This window comes from Euwallacea fornicatus, chromosome 9, assembly GCF_040115645.1.
Source record: "Euwallacea fornicatus isolate EFF26 chromosome 9, ASM4011564v1, whole genome shotgun sequence".
Taxonomy (NCBI): domain Eukaryota; kingdom Metazoa; phylum Arthropoda; class Insecta; order Coleoptera; family Curculionidae; genus Euwallacea; species Euwallacea fornicatus.
The window spans coordinates 2665059-2684633 of NC_089549.1; the positions used below are offsets into that span (position 1 = coordinate 2665059).

General features: G+C 36.2%; 1 protein-coding gene across 6 annotated transcripts in view; it reads left to right on the forward strand.

Moving 5' to 3' along the window:
• LOC136341119 (diacylglycerol kinase eta) overlaps positions 1-19575 on the forward strand; it is a 118692-nt gene that overhangs the window by 46170 nt on the left and 52947 nt on the right. For all 6 annotated transcript variants that reach the window (XM_066285760.1, XM_066285764.1, XM_066285762.1 and 3 more), the window contains 2 exons: positions 2265-2345; positions 8429-8568. In XM_066285760.1, coding sequence (XP_066141857.1) covers positions 2265-2345; positions 8429-8568 — 221 coding nt within the window. The remainder of the gene's footprint in view (positions 1-2264; positions 2346-8428; positions 8569-19575) is intronic.

Consider the following 19575-nt stretch of genomic DNA (forward strand, 5'->3'; position numbering starts at 1 on the left):
TCGCTAAACCGTGCGAGTAAATTTTCTAATAAAAAGAGGACTTTGAGGTTAGAGTAATATATATTGGTCTCCTCTAGATTCAGAATGACATTTGGGGACTTGGAAACATCAATGTATGATTACAGGTCCCCGCCAAAATTGAATCCTAAAATATCATCAGTCGTTTATTTTAAGCAAAAACAATGTTTCCAACCTCTATTGGATTGGAACCCCTGATCAATCTTGAAATTTACAATTCTGTATAAGCCCTATCAGAAATTAGAAACTCGTTGGATCATGTCCGTCGCAAATTCCCTGCAAAACTCTGAGTTGCATTCTAGAATTTAGGGTCGATTTTTTCTCGTTGCGTGCACTATTAGATCAGTGAACTTACCAATGTTACCAATTTTTTCTGAACTCAAATTCCTAGTTTGTATTGAAATGGCCCGAAACGAGATTTCAGGAAATGCAAGAGTGTCTCTCACACACAAAGACTGAAAGGCATCACGGTCTTGAAATCCGTTTATAATTAGACAGAAATTATAAAAGGCCGAACAGCGCTAATGCAGGCATAAAGGAGTCTATTGTGAGCAAATTAAATTACGTGAAGGCTTATGGCACTTTGCTATGAGTTTTGTGTCAAAGCGGTTCCTTTAGTGGACGTCTTTGTTCGGATTTGGTTCTGGAAATAATATGAAGTTACGGCTATGGTGGCAGTAGCATTAATGGTTTCCGATAAAATCAATAATTAAATCAGCAGTTTCAGGTCTTGCATTTCCTTCTCGTTCTCCATTCTTTAACTGTAATTTTACATTGCCATTGAGATATGATTGGTGAAATATTTCTACGACCAATTTTTGCTAACAGCTAAGTTTTCCGGATACAGGGCGTTCAAAAGAAATGTCATTTTCTTCTTTGCATTACATTTTTGGACAGTAACAAGGCATTTTGGCGAAATTGGACGTATCAGGAAAATTGACTAATGGAAACTGAAATATGAAAAAAAATTTTACCGATATAGAGCGCCGGGCACCTAAGAATTCCTAGATACTGCCTAGACACTGAGTAATCTGGAGTAAATATATGTTCGGTTGCTCTGGAACTTTTGAGATACTCTGGTATGCTTTAGAATTGTTCAAATTTTGGATCGTCGCGGATCCAGATAGTTTGCTTTTCACTCAGCAGAGAAGCCTCCAAAAATAATACTGCATTATTGAGAAGGAACATAATTACAGAAATGACAAAGGTACTAATTCCTATCTAATACAGCCACAAACAAACGTTACTTATCACAACGATGAAGGTTACGAGTTTTTCTACTTTATACTTTTATATTCCTTAGGAAAGAAAAGGGTTTTCGGTCATTTAATTTTGACACTTTCGTGACAAAAATACGCAGGACATAGAGAATCATTCGTAGAATGGAAATAAAAAGAGTTTCCAAGTGGAAATGCTCCAATGGAGTTGTTGAAGGAAAAATGAAACAGAAATGTCTTGCTTGCCTTTTAAAAAGCGAAATGGATTCAAAATGGTCTAGTCGGGAGATTGTCTCCATTTTTTTTGAATTTATAGCAATCTTTCAGTTATTCCTACCATGTGTGTGGATTTGCATGGTAACTTGTTGGTTTGTTTAATGTAGCGGGTTGCCGAGGTGCCTAATTTTCGTCATCAGTTTTATTGCAATCTGTTTGTTATTTAAATAATTAGTTTGGCTATTGCGTATGCCCTTGGTATAGCTTACAACGGTCTGTGAATGATATCGGTTGTTCGTCTAATCAAAGAATGGATGAATAGTCGAGTGTGCCAGCTTGAAGCCGTATTCTCGTATGCGTTAGGTAAATTTAAGGTTTGGGCTGAAGACCTTTCGAAGGTATCGAACAAACGCGTTAGCTTTATCTTTGTCTGAGTAACGTTTCGTGTGTTCTCAGTTTGATTGTACTATTAGTATTTTTAATTGTTTTCATTCATATCCATTGAAGTGTTTTCCGGATAGAGCAAAAACCATTTTCTTTCAAGAACTTCGACCATTGATAGTGTCTAAATGAGACACTTTCTCATCATAAATTTTGAACCAAGTCTTGATGTACTGTTCCAAATAATCTCGTGATAACGTTTTTGACACGCATTTTCGGGACACCCTGTATAATTCACCTTGCATGCAACTACTTATCAGTTTACAAGATCCTAAATATAGACATTTTTTATTAAAATAAAATTCAATAAAAAAGTTTTGTAATATGTGTCGTTTTTAAGGTATTTGCTAATAAATTGCCCGTTTGTTTCAGGCTGTGATTTTCGATGAAATCGGACTCACCGACCTGTGCCTAGCCGAGTGTTCAACTAAAAACGTCAATCACAGTTTTCAGGTACGTTCTTTGATAAAACTTACAATAAAATGACCTCGTAAATTGCCTAATAATGCTGAAAAGATAAAGTCTAGTTAAGGATGGATGAGGCTGCTTCACAGAAATATAGCAGCAATATGAAACAGCAGCGGTCCTGGGATAAGATGTCTCGTATTTTTCTTCCTTGCCCGAGTTGGTAAGAGTGTCATTACTTTCTGTGTAACATCTGTGCTTTGTATAAAAATGTGAAAAGGAAAATACACCGCTTTCCGAAAATGTGAAGCTTTATAAAATTGCAAATCGAACATGGTGATATACAGGAAACACCTGAAATTTTAACTCCATTAGAAATTCAAGAAATATGCATATTTTACGGCGGGAGAATTAATTCACTCTTTATTTTCACTCAATGTGAAAAGTGTTTGGAAAAGTGGTTGTAAAACTTGAGGAGGTGAAAGTAGAGCCGTGAATGGTAAAAAAAGTTCCTATAAACATCGATCCGGCGGGACGCGGTTACTGAAATATGGCCCTGCAAAGGAGGCCTATCATTTGAATATTTCTTAAAATCACTCTTCTCCGATTGAGATAGGGGAATGAAAATTGTAGGTAACAATTTTACTATAAAGGCCTTTAATTTTCATCAAAACCGATTATAAACAATGGTAGTTAGAAAACTACCAATGGTACGACCCCTTTGAAGGACCATATCGCAGTAACAGTAGATCGTCGGACCAAAGTTTACAGCAACTATTTTGACTAGTTTTGGCTCTATTGCCACCTCAAGTTTTGTATCAACTTTTCCAAACACCCTGTATTTTGTCTAATAATCCTAGCAAAAGCAGTTCAAAAGATACTTAGTAGTTCGTAAGGAAAATTATGTCTCTATATCACTTCTAAACTAATACCGTGTCTCGGTTGAAAATGTCATCTAAAGTGACCGCTTCGGTCAGTCTCTTCGCAGCAGGACAACAGTTTCGCCCCGGGAACTTCGCCAATCTAAATCTCTCTGAAATGTGAGCCTCGATTATTAGAAAATGGGTAAAAGAGATTAAACTTGTATCACTAATAATGTTAATTCGTTTACCAACCTACTCATTTAACTTCGGTGGTGAACAGCCAAGATTATCAAAGTGCAATTTAACAAGATCTTGCTGCCTGATAGATTTGTCGCACGATGCCGATGTAGGGAAAGACGCAATTTAATTAAAGGATAATGCCCTAGCAGCTAGGCTTAGTTGGCTATTCATTAACATCGTTAGTATGTATAAACGCAAGACAAATATTACGTCTAATAATAGACGCTTTTATAACGTGTAAACCCCCGATTCCATTCACCTTCTAAGTTTGCTAAAAACACTTCTTCAACCCCTCGATAATAATACAATTATATCAGCCGTAATTTAACTTTCAAAGTAGGTTATTCCTCCCTCCTTCTAGGAGGCGTTCCCAATGAAACAAACTTGAAAATAGTTACAAGACAGTTTTACATCCAAGGGAAATTAAATAGAAAGCTCTCGCTTCACTGTGGCCATTCCTTGATTTCCCATTCTGGGACAAGAAAAATCGATATTCACTCCCGCATTTAACATTCTAATTTGGCTCTAGATTGGGAAAATTGTAATTTATGGAAACGTCAGCATTAAAGTGCTGAATAAAGTAATTAAGCATTTGGTCGAAACCTTGAAAAGTATGCGAACAGTCTTGAGTGCTGCTAAGCGAACAAGCATCTATATGTATGTGAAGTATACGAAACGTGCGTGATTAAGTGGATTTTAATTTGGAACATCAAAGGGATGAACTCAGAAAGAAATGGCTTCATACGGGCGTACGTACGAAATGTGATTAGTAGGTTGCGAATTTACCTTGATATCGACTTTTGAAAGCCAGAGTAGCACTTGATCCAGAGCACTTATATATTCCGGTTTAGGTGCGCAGCGATTACATACTTTACATTGCTCCATGGTACAACTGCTCACAGCCCCACAGATCCCTTCACAACCTTTGGCTTTTCGAGGATCGACGACATTTTCACCTATTTTGACAAACTTATCAATATCTCTCATGAGTGACCTCTCCAAGTTATCGACCACTTCAGCAACTATCCCATTACGGAAAAGAGCTACCTAAGAACCATTGATGTTTTAAAATCCCAATTGGTGCTTCACCAAGGTTCAATCTACAGAAATAATTAGGAAATTAAATATCACGGAAAACGGATGATCACATCCGTATAGTCTACAAGTGACTAACAACCAACTGCTCTTCCAACCAACACTGCTACTTTTCAGTTTGGTAAATATAGCTGTGGTTCGATCAATTCGGGCCAGCAAGGGTGTACAAAGTCCTCATTATCATGTGTGATATGAGTATCTCGTGTGGGAAGGGCGCTAACAAAACACATAAATATGTAAAGTGGTTGGGTTTCTACATGTATGTTCTCTTTAAGTTCACTTCGGGGAGATTAAAGAGGACGAGAAAACTCACGAAAGTCTGTTCCACCTGGTTGGGCCAGGCTGGTCGAAACTTCACGAATTTTTTTACAATTAACAGTACGTATATTCTCTCTGGGAGTTCCTCACACATCACATGAGAATAGATATATCGAATTAAGGAATATCAACAAGTATGGGCTGTTAGTACTAATAGCAAGTTGGGCCTGTAGCGCAAAGTCATACAAGCACCATCTGCCTAAAAAATTGTACTCATCGCGATTGGACTGTACAGGGTGCTCCTGTTACTAATTGCTACTCCGAACAGGGAAACACAAATACATTGCCAGGTATATTTTTTCAAGTTTAAAACCACGTAACTAGTGATTAGCAAGCAAAGCTCGTGGTTGTTACCAAGAACTTTTTTGCCGATGATCGCCTCCATTGGCGCAGTTCAAGACCACGAGTGACCTTTCACGATTGCAAGAAAACTCGATTTGCCAAATTCCCAAAGGTCTTGGATGCAGCTGTAACATCGTTCTACTTCGTTCTGAACTCCTCCAAAGGGCCGTTAGTTGGTCGGCGTAATCGATTTGGCGATTATCAAACTGGATTATGGGCCGTTCAGGACCAATTGGTATCACAAACTTACCTTCTTTGGACGTTTCTTAAATTAGAAGTTTTAAGACTCTGTTCGACCAAAAATTAATATTATCAATAATTTGGTGTTTGGGGCGCCTGACTTTCCTCGTTCTGGCTATCACGAAAAACTTGACCATAGAAAATGAATGACGCCAAAACTACTCCAATAGAAACGATGATAACTCTGTATCTGTCGGTGCTATGGGATTAAAGAAAAACCTACAAGACTAACTTTTTAACAGGGCATTTAAAGACTAAAATACTGCAAAAAACTACACTATTAAAGTAATAAACTAACTCTCTTAAAGCAACATAAGGTCGCAGCGCCTTAGGGAGACATTTCCCGTCAGGAGGTCTTATACTCAGTTAACTTTTATTGTTGCACTGAACAATCCCTAGAAGTTTGATCCCATAGTTCTGAAACACCCTGTATAAGGAATCATTTTATTTAATTGCGACATTTTTGCTTAATAATCTATCTACATTTAATTCATCTTATATTTTCGTTCTGTGCCTTGCGCCTTTCTCTGACCTATATCTATCAAAATGGGTAACACAATAGCTTAAACAATAGAGAAATTAGTGAGGTAACTGATGCCCTCTTGGAAGGAGACAATATGGCCAGATTTATTGACAAAACACTCGAGCTTTGCATTGTCCTGTAATTGATGACAAAACTTTAAGTGGAGCCGAACGCTCTACAGGAAAATGGCAGTCAAGTCAATTCCTCATTGTCATGCCTTTATTGTGTCCGGATACTACAATTAACACTTCCATGAACTATTTCAGGAACCTCGCGTTTGCCTATGGATAGATCTTCTCATCGAAATTCGACTCTGGTTCTCGTCTATTTTTATGTATCTATTTAAATAGGGCGTTCGAATTTTACGAGGAAAATCCGAGAAGTAACCGACCCAACACTTGAAGAAAAAAAACGTTTTGGAAAATATTATATTATTTCTCACGAAGATCTCCTTTGAGAAAGTCCCACTTTTCCCAGCGATGTTCCATGAAGAACCTTCGAGTGTTCCAAAATAGGCATCATCATTATTGGCAAGTTTCTTAAACTTATCTATTTTTTCAAGTTTAGCAAATAATCTGTGGGGGATAAATCTGGCGAATAGGGTGGTGAAGGAAAAAATTCGAAACCAAGTTGATTGATTTTGACAGTCGTGATGACGAAAGTGCGGACTGAGGTCTTGTCTTGATGAAACAAGACATTCTTTTTCGTCACCTGTGGTCGCTTTTTTCTAACTTATTTTCTCAAACGCTGCAATAAATTTATGTGATATTGTCCGTCCATTGTTTTCCCTTCAGGGAAATAGTCAATAAATATTATTCCACGTGCATCCTAAAAAACTGATTCGATCGCCCTATAGGGCCAAAGTTCAAGTATAAACTGTTTAAAGTTAGGTCCTTGTAATATTGGTCAATTTTTAACAAACATTTGTCATCTATATGGCAGGCCGGGTACTTCTCGGACTATCCTCGTAGGAGACAACTCGGGCTGCTTTCCTTTGCTCGCTTTTATCCCTTTCACGGGCATTTACCGCCCTATTTAAGATGTGTTTGTCACGAAATATCAAATAGGTAGCGATACAAGAAAGACATAGAGGTAGCTTTATTCAAAGTCCCACTGCATGTGCAACAGTTTGTGAACTATTTCCGGACATCTCAAGTGAACATCGACGTTAAAGTGACACCTCAACAATTATAAATCGATGATGTCTAATAGGAGAAGCGTTTACTTAATTAGTTGCAACATAAACCAATTAGCAGGGAGAGGTTTCCTTTATGAGACTTTTCACGAAATGTGATAGAGCACAGCCCTCGTGTTAATTAACTTCGTTATTCTCTTTTGAGCCTCTACTCTTAGTTGTAGAGGCCATTAAAAATATCCTCCGCAAAAAGTAAAGAGACGTCTGATGGCGTCACTACGCCGACCTAAATGTGTCCATTCATTGAGTTCAATGAGAGTGTAGGTCTATTTTTGAAGCCCTTCCGGAAAGAGGCTTCCGACTAATGAAGAATTGTTTATGGGAGTTGGTTTGATGCATATAATTATTATTCTGGAAATAATTTACATATTTTCCTAGAAGGGAGCTTTTAGCTGAGATCCATGCTAGAAGCAACGATAATGGTATACTAAAGGGGGGGATTTCACTGAAAAGCAAAGATATTTACTTACCAAAGCAAGAGCTCAAAGTCACTGAAAATATTTCCTAAAGAAAACTCTGTAATAGAAGAACTTCGAGAAAATATTAAACCTGGCCTCCTACAAAGCCGAATAGGTTCCTGGATAGGTTAATCCGCGTCTGGGACTCAAATTGTCAAAACGCACGTAGGAACCTTCTACAGCAAGTCCCTGAAATGACTATACAACACTTGACCAAAAATGAAGCATTATGGACAAACTTACCTATATCTAATGTTGCTTCGCTTTACTATTACACATATTTTTCTGATTTAACCAACTAGTTACTGCCTGAACGGCAGTTGTAGTGACACATGACACTTTCCGCTCTGTATTGACCATAAAGGACAGTGCATATGTGAAACGTTTAGGGTTTCTCTAACAATAATAAACTCTACAGACACGTCTTAAATCATCTGCAAAAAAAAAGAACTACATAGATGGTTAAGTGGGAAGGATAATTGCGCCTTAGTGAACTCTGGAACGTAAAACTTTTAAATAAAATGAGAATATCCGATCATTTCTCAAGATATCTGTTAAGAAGAATTGGATAAAAAATTCGATTATATAATCGGGTGGTAGGCGAAAATCGAAATTGGACTTGTTAGGAAATATTCTTACAATTTACAAAACTGATTCAAAAATACATCAATTTAACGATCACATAAATGATATTCCTAAAATGGCCAGGTTTTGTCATCACATACCGGTGTGTAATTTATTATGCTGAAAAAAATTATATTTCCGCGACAGAAGCCTTCTTGCATGTTAAAAGATTTTTATCTAACGATAACGTAAAACGTTTTATAGTCCTAACAGATATAACCTTTCTTTTTCAGCTTATAACCCCATTCAGATCATTAGTGCTTTGCTGCGAATCGCGTAGAGAAATGGAGGAGTGGCTCAGTGCGTTATCTGCTGCTTCCCAACGACGATACCACGATTTAGAACCAGACTGTCTTTCAGGCCAACATCATTGGTGAGTCTTAAACCTTGTCACAGTTGTACAAAAGCACTCTGACAAAATATTGTGAATTTATTTATAAAATGAAAAATGTTCGTTCTTTCAAATAAATTTCATCAACCTCAAATTACCCCCCGTCCGAGACAACGCACTGACCCCACCGCTTTTTAGAATCTTGGAAACAATCAAAAAAGCCCTTTTCCGGGTTGCCTTTCAATGCTTTCTTCCATTCGGCTTTTATCTCTTAAGTCCAGTCAAAGCGGTGTCCTCGGAGCGGCCTTTTGAGTTTGTTGGACAGCCAAAAATCCAACGGTGCTAAATCAGGCGAGTGCGACGGCTGTGGAACGATATGAAATCTTTTGAGGCAATTAATGCGATGTGGAACGGTGCGTTGTCGTGATGCAAAAACCATCGAGGGTCTATCAGTAATTCTGTCCGCCTGAGGCGAATAGCTTCACGCAAACGATTCATAACGGTCAAATAATGTTCATCGTTAACGGTTTGGCTCGGCGGAAAAAATTTATAGTGGAAAACACCGCGATAATCGAGGAAAATTGTCAATATGACCGTGATTTTTTTTTTCGTGATTTTAGCGCGGTTTTTTCTGTCTTGCAGGATGTTCGCTTCGTGATAGAAATATTCGTTCCGCAAACTAAATGTATAAATAAGTCATAGTAAAAATCGAAAAATTCACCTTTAGATTTTTACCAAAAACACGTGCAGCTCTGACGGAATTAAATATATTGGCATGGAACTTCGGTCAGATGTCGCAGACAGTGCTACCAACCGACGAAAAATAATTGCATTGTTTTAAAGTACCCGCGAAGCTTAAATGAAAATTTCACCTTGTTTTTTAATCAGAGAAACATTTCCAACTGAAACCCTAAATTAAGAAAACGATAAATTGCCCGAGCTGCTAAGAGCCCCCTTTAAATGAGCCTAAAAGGAAACTACGACGATCGACTAGTCGATAATATTTCTTTACGCGTTGTTGCTGTGTAATTTCGTAAAAGCTAATTTTTTATTCTCCCATCACCATCAGTTATGAGCAACAACAACTTACTGTAATAAATAGCTATGCATTCACAAACATTTCCAAATAACAAAATTCCTTTCATTTCAAGTGCTTTTCAAATATAAACGTCTAAAATATCACGTTATATACAGTAGGATATTACAGTAGTTGTTTGCTATCAATATTATGAGAGCTACAGTCAGAATGTCAGACAAACTTACTTCAACACACACTACATGTATTAAAATCTAGAAAATGATAAGGTGTTGATGAAAGTAACTACGGGGTGCGTCGTAAGAGAACCGACAGATAGCAGATGCGTGCAATCGGCCTTAAAATATAACGATTTTTTTATTTTTTTCTGCAGTTAATATTTGAGATGTTGACCATCGAAGTTGTCGCAAATTTGTGAAAAACGGCAAATTTCAGTAATGCGTTATCACAACGCAACCAACTTTCGAACTTGTTTTATTCTTATCAACACCTTTAACTGGTAGAAATACGAAATCAATAGAAGCTCAATTGGGATTAAATTGGCGGTAGGGTAAAGTATTAGAGTTCGGATTTTTTATTTCGAAAGTAACTAAGAAACGGACAATACCATTTAACCTTTCGTTGGTAACGTACGGTCTGCGAGACCAAGTATTATGTGTTCATCCTCGCAGTACCTTCCTGCATCAAAAACCTCAGTTTCCTCACGAAAAATCGGCAGTCGCATGCTTACCATGTGGTATGCTTTCATTATACACATGATAAGGGTCTGAGAGACTGATGTTACAATTTGCGTTATACAGGATGTCCCAAATGCCATGGGATACCATTGCTATCTTCTAAACGGTGAGAACTACGAGGTTAGTTAAATTAGAGAAAATGTTACAAACTTCAAGCTTACGTAATATTCGAAACAGTGTTGCCAACTTTTTCTTATTTTCCGAGATATTGGGAAAGATTTGAAAAATGCCACAATTAAATTTTCATAATAAAACAAAAATTAAAAATTAAAAAAAAAATTCGATATAGAAGTTTCAAACTTTTGTTTGCTCTTGACGTATGCGATTTTCTAAATTTTATAGTTCGCTTAGTTTTCGAAAAAAAAAACAACTCTTATAATCTTAATTCAGTCAAATGTAAAACGATTTCGAAATTAAGACACGGCGCATGGCAAAACCATTTTTTTTTAAGTTAATCCCACAGACCAATGATACCATTTATGTAAAAATAAATCATGTTACTGATGAAGGTTAATAGCAAATTTAATTCTGAAAATTTTATTTTCTTTGAGAATCAGTCGAAAACCGCGTTGATAAGATCACGGCTTTACGGAATAGAATCAAACCAAATTTAAAGGGACTTAAAAGAATCACATATCAACCCGTTCACTAAATGGGAATTTCCCAACTATTTGTGAGCCAAATCGCGCCGATTTAATGCTACATTTAGGATATCTATCTCTGTCACGACTTCGGCAAATTACAAATAACTGATAAAGGGTGGAGTATTTATTGGTTTCCTACCGGAGTTGTTATTAAAACTACATATATTGATGAATGTTGCATATCAAACTACATATAAACTACGTATGGTGTAACGATGGTCCTTAACGTATCCCTTAAAAAAAAAAAAGTAGTCGAGCGGGGTCAAATCGCGGCTGTGCGATGGCCAATAACATTTCCAATCCGACTGATAACGCGGTTACCGGATTTGGTTTGCAAAAGATCGATCGTTTCTCTGTTAATGTGACGCGTTGCTCCATGCTGCTGGAACCAAACCTGATTCAAGTCCAAACCGGCTAACTGCCGCCACAAAAAATCAGTTGTCGTGTCTCTGTAGCGTCCTCCATTTTCTGTATCCTGAAGGAAGTAGAGACTAATAAGATCCCAACTCCAAAATCCACATCAAACAGTAACTCTTTGAAGATGTATTTATTAGGTTCTCATTGATTACATGTGGATTTTCGGAACCCCAAAATCTACAATTTTTTAGCTTCTTATTCTCTCACACACATTTTGGAAAATAGTAGCAATCTTTTCAGCTGTGCGCAGTGGAAGCCCACGTGGATAGATGTTAGTATCTAGAACACGAACTTTCTCCATCAAATTTCTTACACAGCTTAAAAAGTCAGTTTAAAAAGAAACAAATAAATGGCCGGCAGCACCTGGTGTAAGAAATTCCATAAAGAATGTTAAGCCAGCCGCGGCTGTTATTTATCAAAAATAATTTTCCGTAAATAATCGGAAGGTGTACTTTTTTGAATAAAGCGACAATTATTCATAACTATTCACTAATGTAGTTTTAATCGCAACTTACAAAAAAAAACAATAAATGGTCCACCCTTTACAAATAGCAATTCCTTTAAACTTCTTTAAATTCGGTTTGGTTCTACTTCATAAAATAGCGATTTTATCGAAAATTACAAGTTTTTTGACAAATTTTAAACGAGAATTAAATTTTTTATTAAGCGGAATTGTCCGCCTGTTAATCACTTTACAGATGAAAAATTCCACTTTTGTTAAACTTCACCTTATTCCTATTCTAGCCCTTATTGAGCGCGTATCGATTTCGAATTCCTACGCAATTAATGAAAGATATATATATTTTTTTTAATTATAAGCTGCCATCAGAGGTCAATATATCTTCCAGCATTAACCGGAAAAAAAAATTCAATAAGTCATCATGTTTTTAGACCCCCTACACGCACATGATTTGTGTCGGTTTCATTACGGCTCACTCTATACATTCGAGATATTTGTTTAATGTCCCTATATCATTGGAAATGACTCTCAATCATTGGAAATGATTCCACAAACTCCCTAGGAATTTGAGATAATTACGAAATTTAATGGTGATTTGATTAGGGGGATTATGACGATTGTAATTTGGGTATGGAAGTAATTCACGTAGGTATGTGAAATTAATTAGCTATATGTTCTCTGTTCTCTTAATATCTGTTGATGAATCAATTTTGAGGATTGCGCTTTTGGCATTCTATAGATTCCAGTAGGCAATATGTATCCCTCGATTCAGCTAATGAGTAAGATTGGATTTAACAGGTATAAATAAATAAATGCGCCGCTTAATAATAACATATTAATTATTATTAAAATCTTCTGAACCAGATGGTCGTATCGCTATTTATGACTCTTAGCAAATTTGTAAAATACGTTCGAACACGCCTGGTTCGGCGTCTAAAAAGAGATCTTTTATGTCGTGCGCCTGCCTGTCTTCAACCGTTTTGATAATCGTTTTCATGAATATATATATATATCTTCCAACCAGCAATAATCTTATGCAATAATGCCTGTTGTCAATGATCGATTGATGAAAAAGATAAAAATGTACAAAGTCATACACAATATAAAAATATGGAAATGCCGTCATGGAGATGTTTAAGGGGGCGATATAGTACTGTGCAAAATAATGCAAAAATGCTAATAGATCCATGTGCAGAAAGGTATTATTTTAGTCAGTACTTTTAACTCGAGACACCCCCGACAAAGATGGAAATTAGGGGAAAAGAAGTAACATTTTCCCGGTATATCGAAGACGGTGAGCTTTTAACCACGCTTCCATTACAATTTTTCTATTATTTGACAGAGTACTAAGGCTCCCCGAAATATCTCCCTGATGATATATCACACCCTGTATATGCATTAAAAATATTGTAAGTCTTCAATACTACGCCCTAATAAACATTGCAAGAGCCTATTATTACTTTAAAAACATCCATGGAAACGATTTTCTATGATAATTCCTAACTTCTCAACCTTTTAATAATTACACATTTGAACTTGAATCGAGCAAATGCATTTACTTTGAAAATATAGGACGAATCGAAAGTAATTCAACATTTATTTGAAATGAATCATCGAAAACAGAAAACTTCTATGAGGTAGTTCGATTAAAGAAAATACGTCAGATTCATGATCGTAACAATTTGCTAAAAATTTCAAGAGCGAAAAGTTGTGCAAAATCTTTATTGTTTTCGTCTGAAAAACCTAAGTGTGACACGGTACCTCTAAGAATCACCCTATATAATTATAATGGAGTTCGTGTGAGCGTGAGCGCGATCTGCCAAGCTGCTCATAGAGAGCGGTGCGACCTGTGGGTTGGGTGACCCAGTTAATTGCATTAAGATCAGTGTAGCAAATAATCCATCATTGTTTAATTAATGAGTTTTTTTAGTTCCACTGACACCGTGTAGAGTTTTCCAACTCTATAGTCGACAATGCTGTATCAAGAATCTCTGTCGATAACTCATCAATTGTTTTTTTTTGTTATAAAAACACCCAAAAAAGACTTCGACTCGCAATGGCATAGAAACATTAATCTCCAAACTTTTGAAAGGGTCTTTGTTCAGTGTTTGCGTGCGAATAACGCTTCATTCCGGCCAATCCCAAAATGTTCTATTAAGATAAAACTAACTAAAAACCAACAGACATATATGGAACACATATCATAACATAAATAATGCATAAACATCTAAAGTAACATTTTACAAACTCTTACCTCTATTTTCAATTTCGAAACTCCGTTTCCCGTGGCTGGACTGTTCATTTTGTGTCGCAGTAGCGGCACAAATCCCAAAGGCCCTTGAAATTAAACAGGGTTTTTCGTAATGCCCTATGAAAACATTTCAGACATTAAAATCCTTTAACTTCCTAAAGTTATAAAACATTAATAAGTGAAGCTCGGAAATCATAACGTACTTAAACTCTTCTCTTTAAGTCCGCAAGTTTAGTGGTCGATATTTCAGAGTTTTCAAGGCAAACTTGCCTCGCTCTTGAAAACTAGCAAGTTCGTTCGCAATTTCCTAAATATTTGCAAACTTATTGATTGAAACTAATTGATTTTAGGCACTCCCCTCCCTCCCCTCACTAGAAATACAAATATTTTTACTTTTCTTGGAAAGGTATGTTTTTGTATTAAATAATGAACTTTTCATAAACTTCCTTAATTCGTACAACCTTCTTTCCCTCCATCCGCATAATAAAGTTAATGGATTTGTATAGCGCACGTGTCGATCGGAATAAATTTGAAATATTTTTAATAAAAATCGATATAGAAATAATACAATTTTCGCACGTGGACCATTTCCCACAGGATTGACCAATTTTTTTTAATGAAGCGCAATTGCTATGCAAACATTTGCGGAAAACAGCCGTGGACTGACTGCCACATATTCAATGCGATGCAACAGCGATGTTTCGCGGAAATTGTTATTTTGTGGTAATGGAAATTCTTTCGAGAATTTAATTTAGAAATAATGTTGTCGATTGAAGACGAACGGAGTGAATTCAGGGCAGTTCAAGTAGAGCCGATCTCAGTAATGGACGTTTACGAAAGTTCGCCAATGAATAAACGTCTTTTAACTAATAACTAGAATTACCGCAAATTTCCGAACATCAAACGTGTGAATTTGCCACCCAAGTGACACCGTTTTGACGATTTAAACAAAAAATATCACAAAGTGTCAATTTGAATATTCTCCACCCCCATTACCTCGAAATGGGATGGTTTAAAAAAAAATCTCCGCAAAACGTCGATTCTGTTTTCAAGAGGAAACAATTTTTATGTAAAATTCACTGCCCTTCTTTCAACCCTCTACCCCGCAGAGCCACCCTCTCGAATATCTTAAGCGGCGAGGGGACTTAAGTGATACATCATTTTGAAGGGTTTCTAATTCTCTATATTTTGGTACCTCATTTGTTACATTAGACTGTTGGATTATCAAGTTAACCAACTTTGATAACTTTAAAATTATTCTTCCTATTAGTGTCTAGATTCCGTTAAAAATGTTATAATAGATCAATTTACTAACCTTGTTTTGTTGAACCGACCCTCGAAGGAAAAGATACATTAATCATCGAAGCAAAAGTTTATGAACGTAATAAATATCCTCGATCCTCTAAAAAAAATATTTACATACGTACAATATAAATTTTTTTCATTGTTTTGATAAATTTTAATATTATCTTGCATGGAAAATATTATTTACTTACCGCTGATGCTGGTGAAAGTACACGGATATTCAAACCAGTTAAAATTTATTGCGATAATTTTTGGCGTTATTGTGGGTAATTTTCAAAACTGAATTTGCAATTCAAAAAAGAAGTGAAATAATTTCTATTTATGGGGATCAAGGAAGAAGCGCAAAAAGAACAGCAGAACATTTTAATGATAGAAATTCCACTTGTAATGTGAATCGCAAATTTACCACACAGTTGGGACCTGAAGTAAAAAAAACAATATTAATTTGTGAATTGAATCTTTAAAATAATCAATTCTGAATTAATGTCGAAACGCAACAGAGGCATAACCAGTTGGAACCTGAAACAAAAACAATTATTAATTTGTTAATCAAATCTTGAAAACAATCAGTCCTGAAGCAATGCCGAAACGCAACAGAGGCGTAACCAGTTGGATCCTGAAACAAAAAAAACAATATTAACTTGTGAATTGAATCTTTAAAACAATCAGTTTTGAGTTAATATCGAATTACAGCAGGTGCGTGCCCAGTTGAAAAATAAAACAAAAAAAAACCTTGTAAACTGCTCAAAGTATAATATCATTCTTCGGCCACCTCCAAAGGCGTCCCGAAGTACTTTCGAGAACGGCTAAAATTGTAGGTAATTTCGACTTTCAGCTAAAATTTTAAATACATCCTTCTCGTTGGCCTCAAAAAAACTTCACAGTAAACCACAAAAAACAATAATTAAGACTTACTCCTGACCACAAAAAACAATAATTAAGACTTACTCCTGACCACCAAAAACATGAGTCACAATCGCGTCAGCAACATCTACTTTTACTCACGAAATACTAAGAAAATGTCACCAACTTTCACTCCCTTAGCTATGAATATACCCATAATGAACCCCACAAGTCTTTAAAACAAAAGAAAACCCGATTATCCCGATTAGCAATGCAGCGCAGCAGGAGCTCCATGGTATGTCAGAAACGCCACGTTACATGACGACCTCAACGTGGAAACTGTCAGAGAAGTGATTCAGAGCCGTTCCGCTAGATATCTATCCCGCCTAGACACCCATCCCAATCATCTGGCCATGAACCTCTTGGATTCTTCAACATATTCCTCAAGATTGCGTAGATTCAACCCGTTGGAGCTAACTGACAGGTTCAATAAATCACAGGCCTGACTGTAAAGACAGCCACCCCTAAAAGCTTCGATACTACATAAATCCAGTTGCTGAATGTCCTTGTTGTGTTATTGTGACAGATTGCAACTTAAAATTAAAAAAAAAAAAAAAAAAAAAAAAAGTAATGCAGCGCGGATGACGACCATCTTGTTCACCGCCCTGCCAGCACACGAATGAATCAAATACGAAGTGATATCGGTACTACCTGGCTTTTACAAAGGTCCAGCTGATCGGTCTTGGATCGATACACGATAGGAAGTAACATGCGATGTTTCCAGATTTAGTAAAACGTGGAAATTTTGCGATTCGAATGCAGCAGGTTCGTTATGCAAATTTACCCTCAAAGGGATGAAAATTCATTTTCTATTGCAAAGATAACTTAGTCGAAAAGGAAGTCAGTGATTTTTTGAAAACAGTAATTCCAAAATTTTAAAAATGTCTTTGCATAGGGGAAAATTAAAATTTCGTCTTAACAAAGACAAGATTTATTCCTCAACCATGGTACTGTTACTATGCATATTTTTCGTATTGATTTTTCGCGTTTTAAAGCAGGTGACTCACCTCTCACACGATCTTTTTTGTAAACATCAACAGGGGCGTAACATTCTTCAAAACTATTACAACTTAATTACAAATTGATTATCCATCAATATGCAGGATGACACTGATGATCATGCAGATATTCAGGGGGTGGTAGTACTTGGTGAAATCAGGAGGAAATACTAATATACCCGCAGTCAACAACACACAATTTTTGATATACAGGGCGACAAAGTTCGATTTTTCGTTTCATTTTTTGCTATTTTCGTACTGCTTACCCTTGATTGGTAAACTCAATAATCATTACTCAATAAACGCCTTAAGAAAACCTTGAAAAAAAAAGTACTAAATGTTAAAATTTGAAAAGCAAAATTAATCTCGAAATTAAATTTATCCGGCTTAGTTAGTTTTTTTACCCTCAGTATTTACTATGCATCGGTGGTTATGTATGCAATTTTTTCGTAAATGGTGAAAAATTCAATGTAAGAAATCAAAAAGTTAAAGAAATGAGGAAGGAATCTAAATGTAATATCATAATTCATAGAGGGTGTTCCAAAAAAATCTTTAAATAAAAAAATAGCACGTAACCAAGAAAATCATAAGACCCTGTATATGGAAATAAACGATTTTCGCATTTCTTTGTAGAGGTTGTTAAAAAACACAGAGATACGAAATTTCAATAAGTTATCTTTAGGTGTTTGAAAGAAAATAGCAAAAAAAGAAAAAATTTAAACTTTGTCACCCTGTATCTCAAAAATGATGCGTTTTTGGTTGTGGGCATATATATAGTACTTTTTCTTATTTTACCGAATACCACCACTCCCTGAAATATCTGCATGGCGGTCTGTTACACCCTGTATATCAAACATTCTCCCCCCACGACCAACAACAATTTGAAACAATATTAGTAATTTCTAACAAGTAGACACTTGGAACAAAAGAACACGAAATTTAATTTCCTAAATTACAATTAAATATCTTGGACTTATGTTGACCGTGAATATTCCCATTGAGTTCGTGCAGCCTGTAAAAGGCCCTTTTCTGACCTTCTTTTTCGACACCGAAAAATCGAAAAAATTAGTTTATCCAGTATTTAGAATATTTGGTTTGTCGTGTTACCACTCGCCTGAGTGATCGAAAAATCGATATCGGTACGAGTCATAGGACGAATCACATCGACAACACGATGCCCTCCAAGCATTCAAATAACTTTACGCCCTTTTTTTGCGATAAATGAACTCGTGGGTCTAACCATGAAAACGATACCCGAAACGAAATAATATGCAACGGGTATGTACTTAAGGAAGGAAACACAGAAACAAACATCACTTAGAGTGATTAACAATAAGGAAAATAGAATCAAACGGAGTTAAATTAGGAACAAAGAACACCTGGAAATAAAATTTCGAGTATTGCCATCAGATTGGAATTCCGTCAACCGAAACTGTCACTCTGCAGCCACTAAGAAGAGAAATTTCGGTTACGAGTTATTTTCGAGACAGCAGGAACCATATTACCCGAACTCACGTCCGCCTATGGCTTTTGTTCTTTTCAGTCGCCGAAAATTTACTTCAATTCAATTTGAGCTCCTTACAAGTACCCCATTCAATGATCATGCGACTTCGGAGCCCTGAACCCGAACGACGCGACATTCCCGGAAACGGCATTCCATGGCGAACAACAATAAACAATACAAAAATTCATATTCTACACAGATATTTTTCTTTGAGGACCGAGGGTCTTTATTAGATTGATAAAGATGTGTTTCATCGATCTCTTTTTTTATGATTTTCGCCACAAATAATAAATCTATAGCTTAGTAAATTGATTTATCACAGCAATTTCCTAGCGATAAGTCGCGTTTGAATTAAAAAATCATAGTATCATAGCTATGAAAATACTAAAAGGAAAAATGATTTCAAAATGATCAAAGACGCCTAACTCAATAACGCAACAATTGAATGTCACATATGTGGTTCCAAAATAAAGAGAATGAAAAGCCCTTTAAAATGATGTATCACTTAACCCCCTTTAGCATTTAGGATATTTCAGAGGGTGGCTGTGCGGGATAAAGGGCTGAAGGACCGCAATGAATTGTACGTAAAAATTCTTTCCCTTCGTTAACAAAATCGACACATTTTAGGTGGTTTTTAAAAAAGTAGTCCGTTTCCAGAGAATACGTGTGGAAAGTTTTCGAATTGACACCCTGTACAAGCACCGACTGTGTTAATATTTGTAATTTGATTTGAGTTAAGTCACGGCCCTCCCCACGAGATTTGCTGATCCAAGTAAATAGTGAATAAAACTATT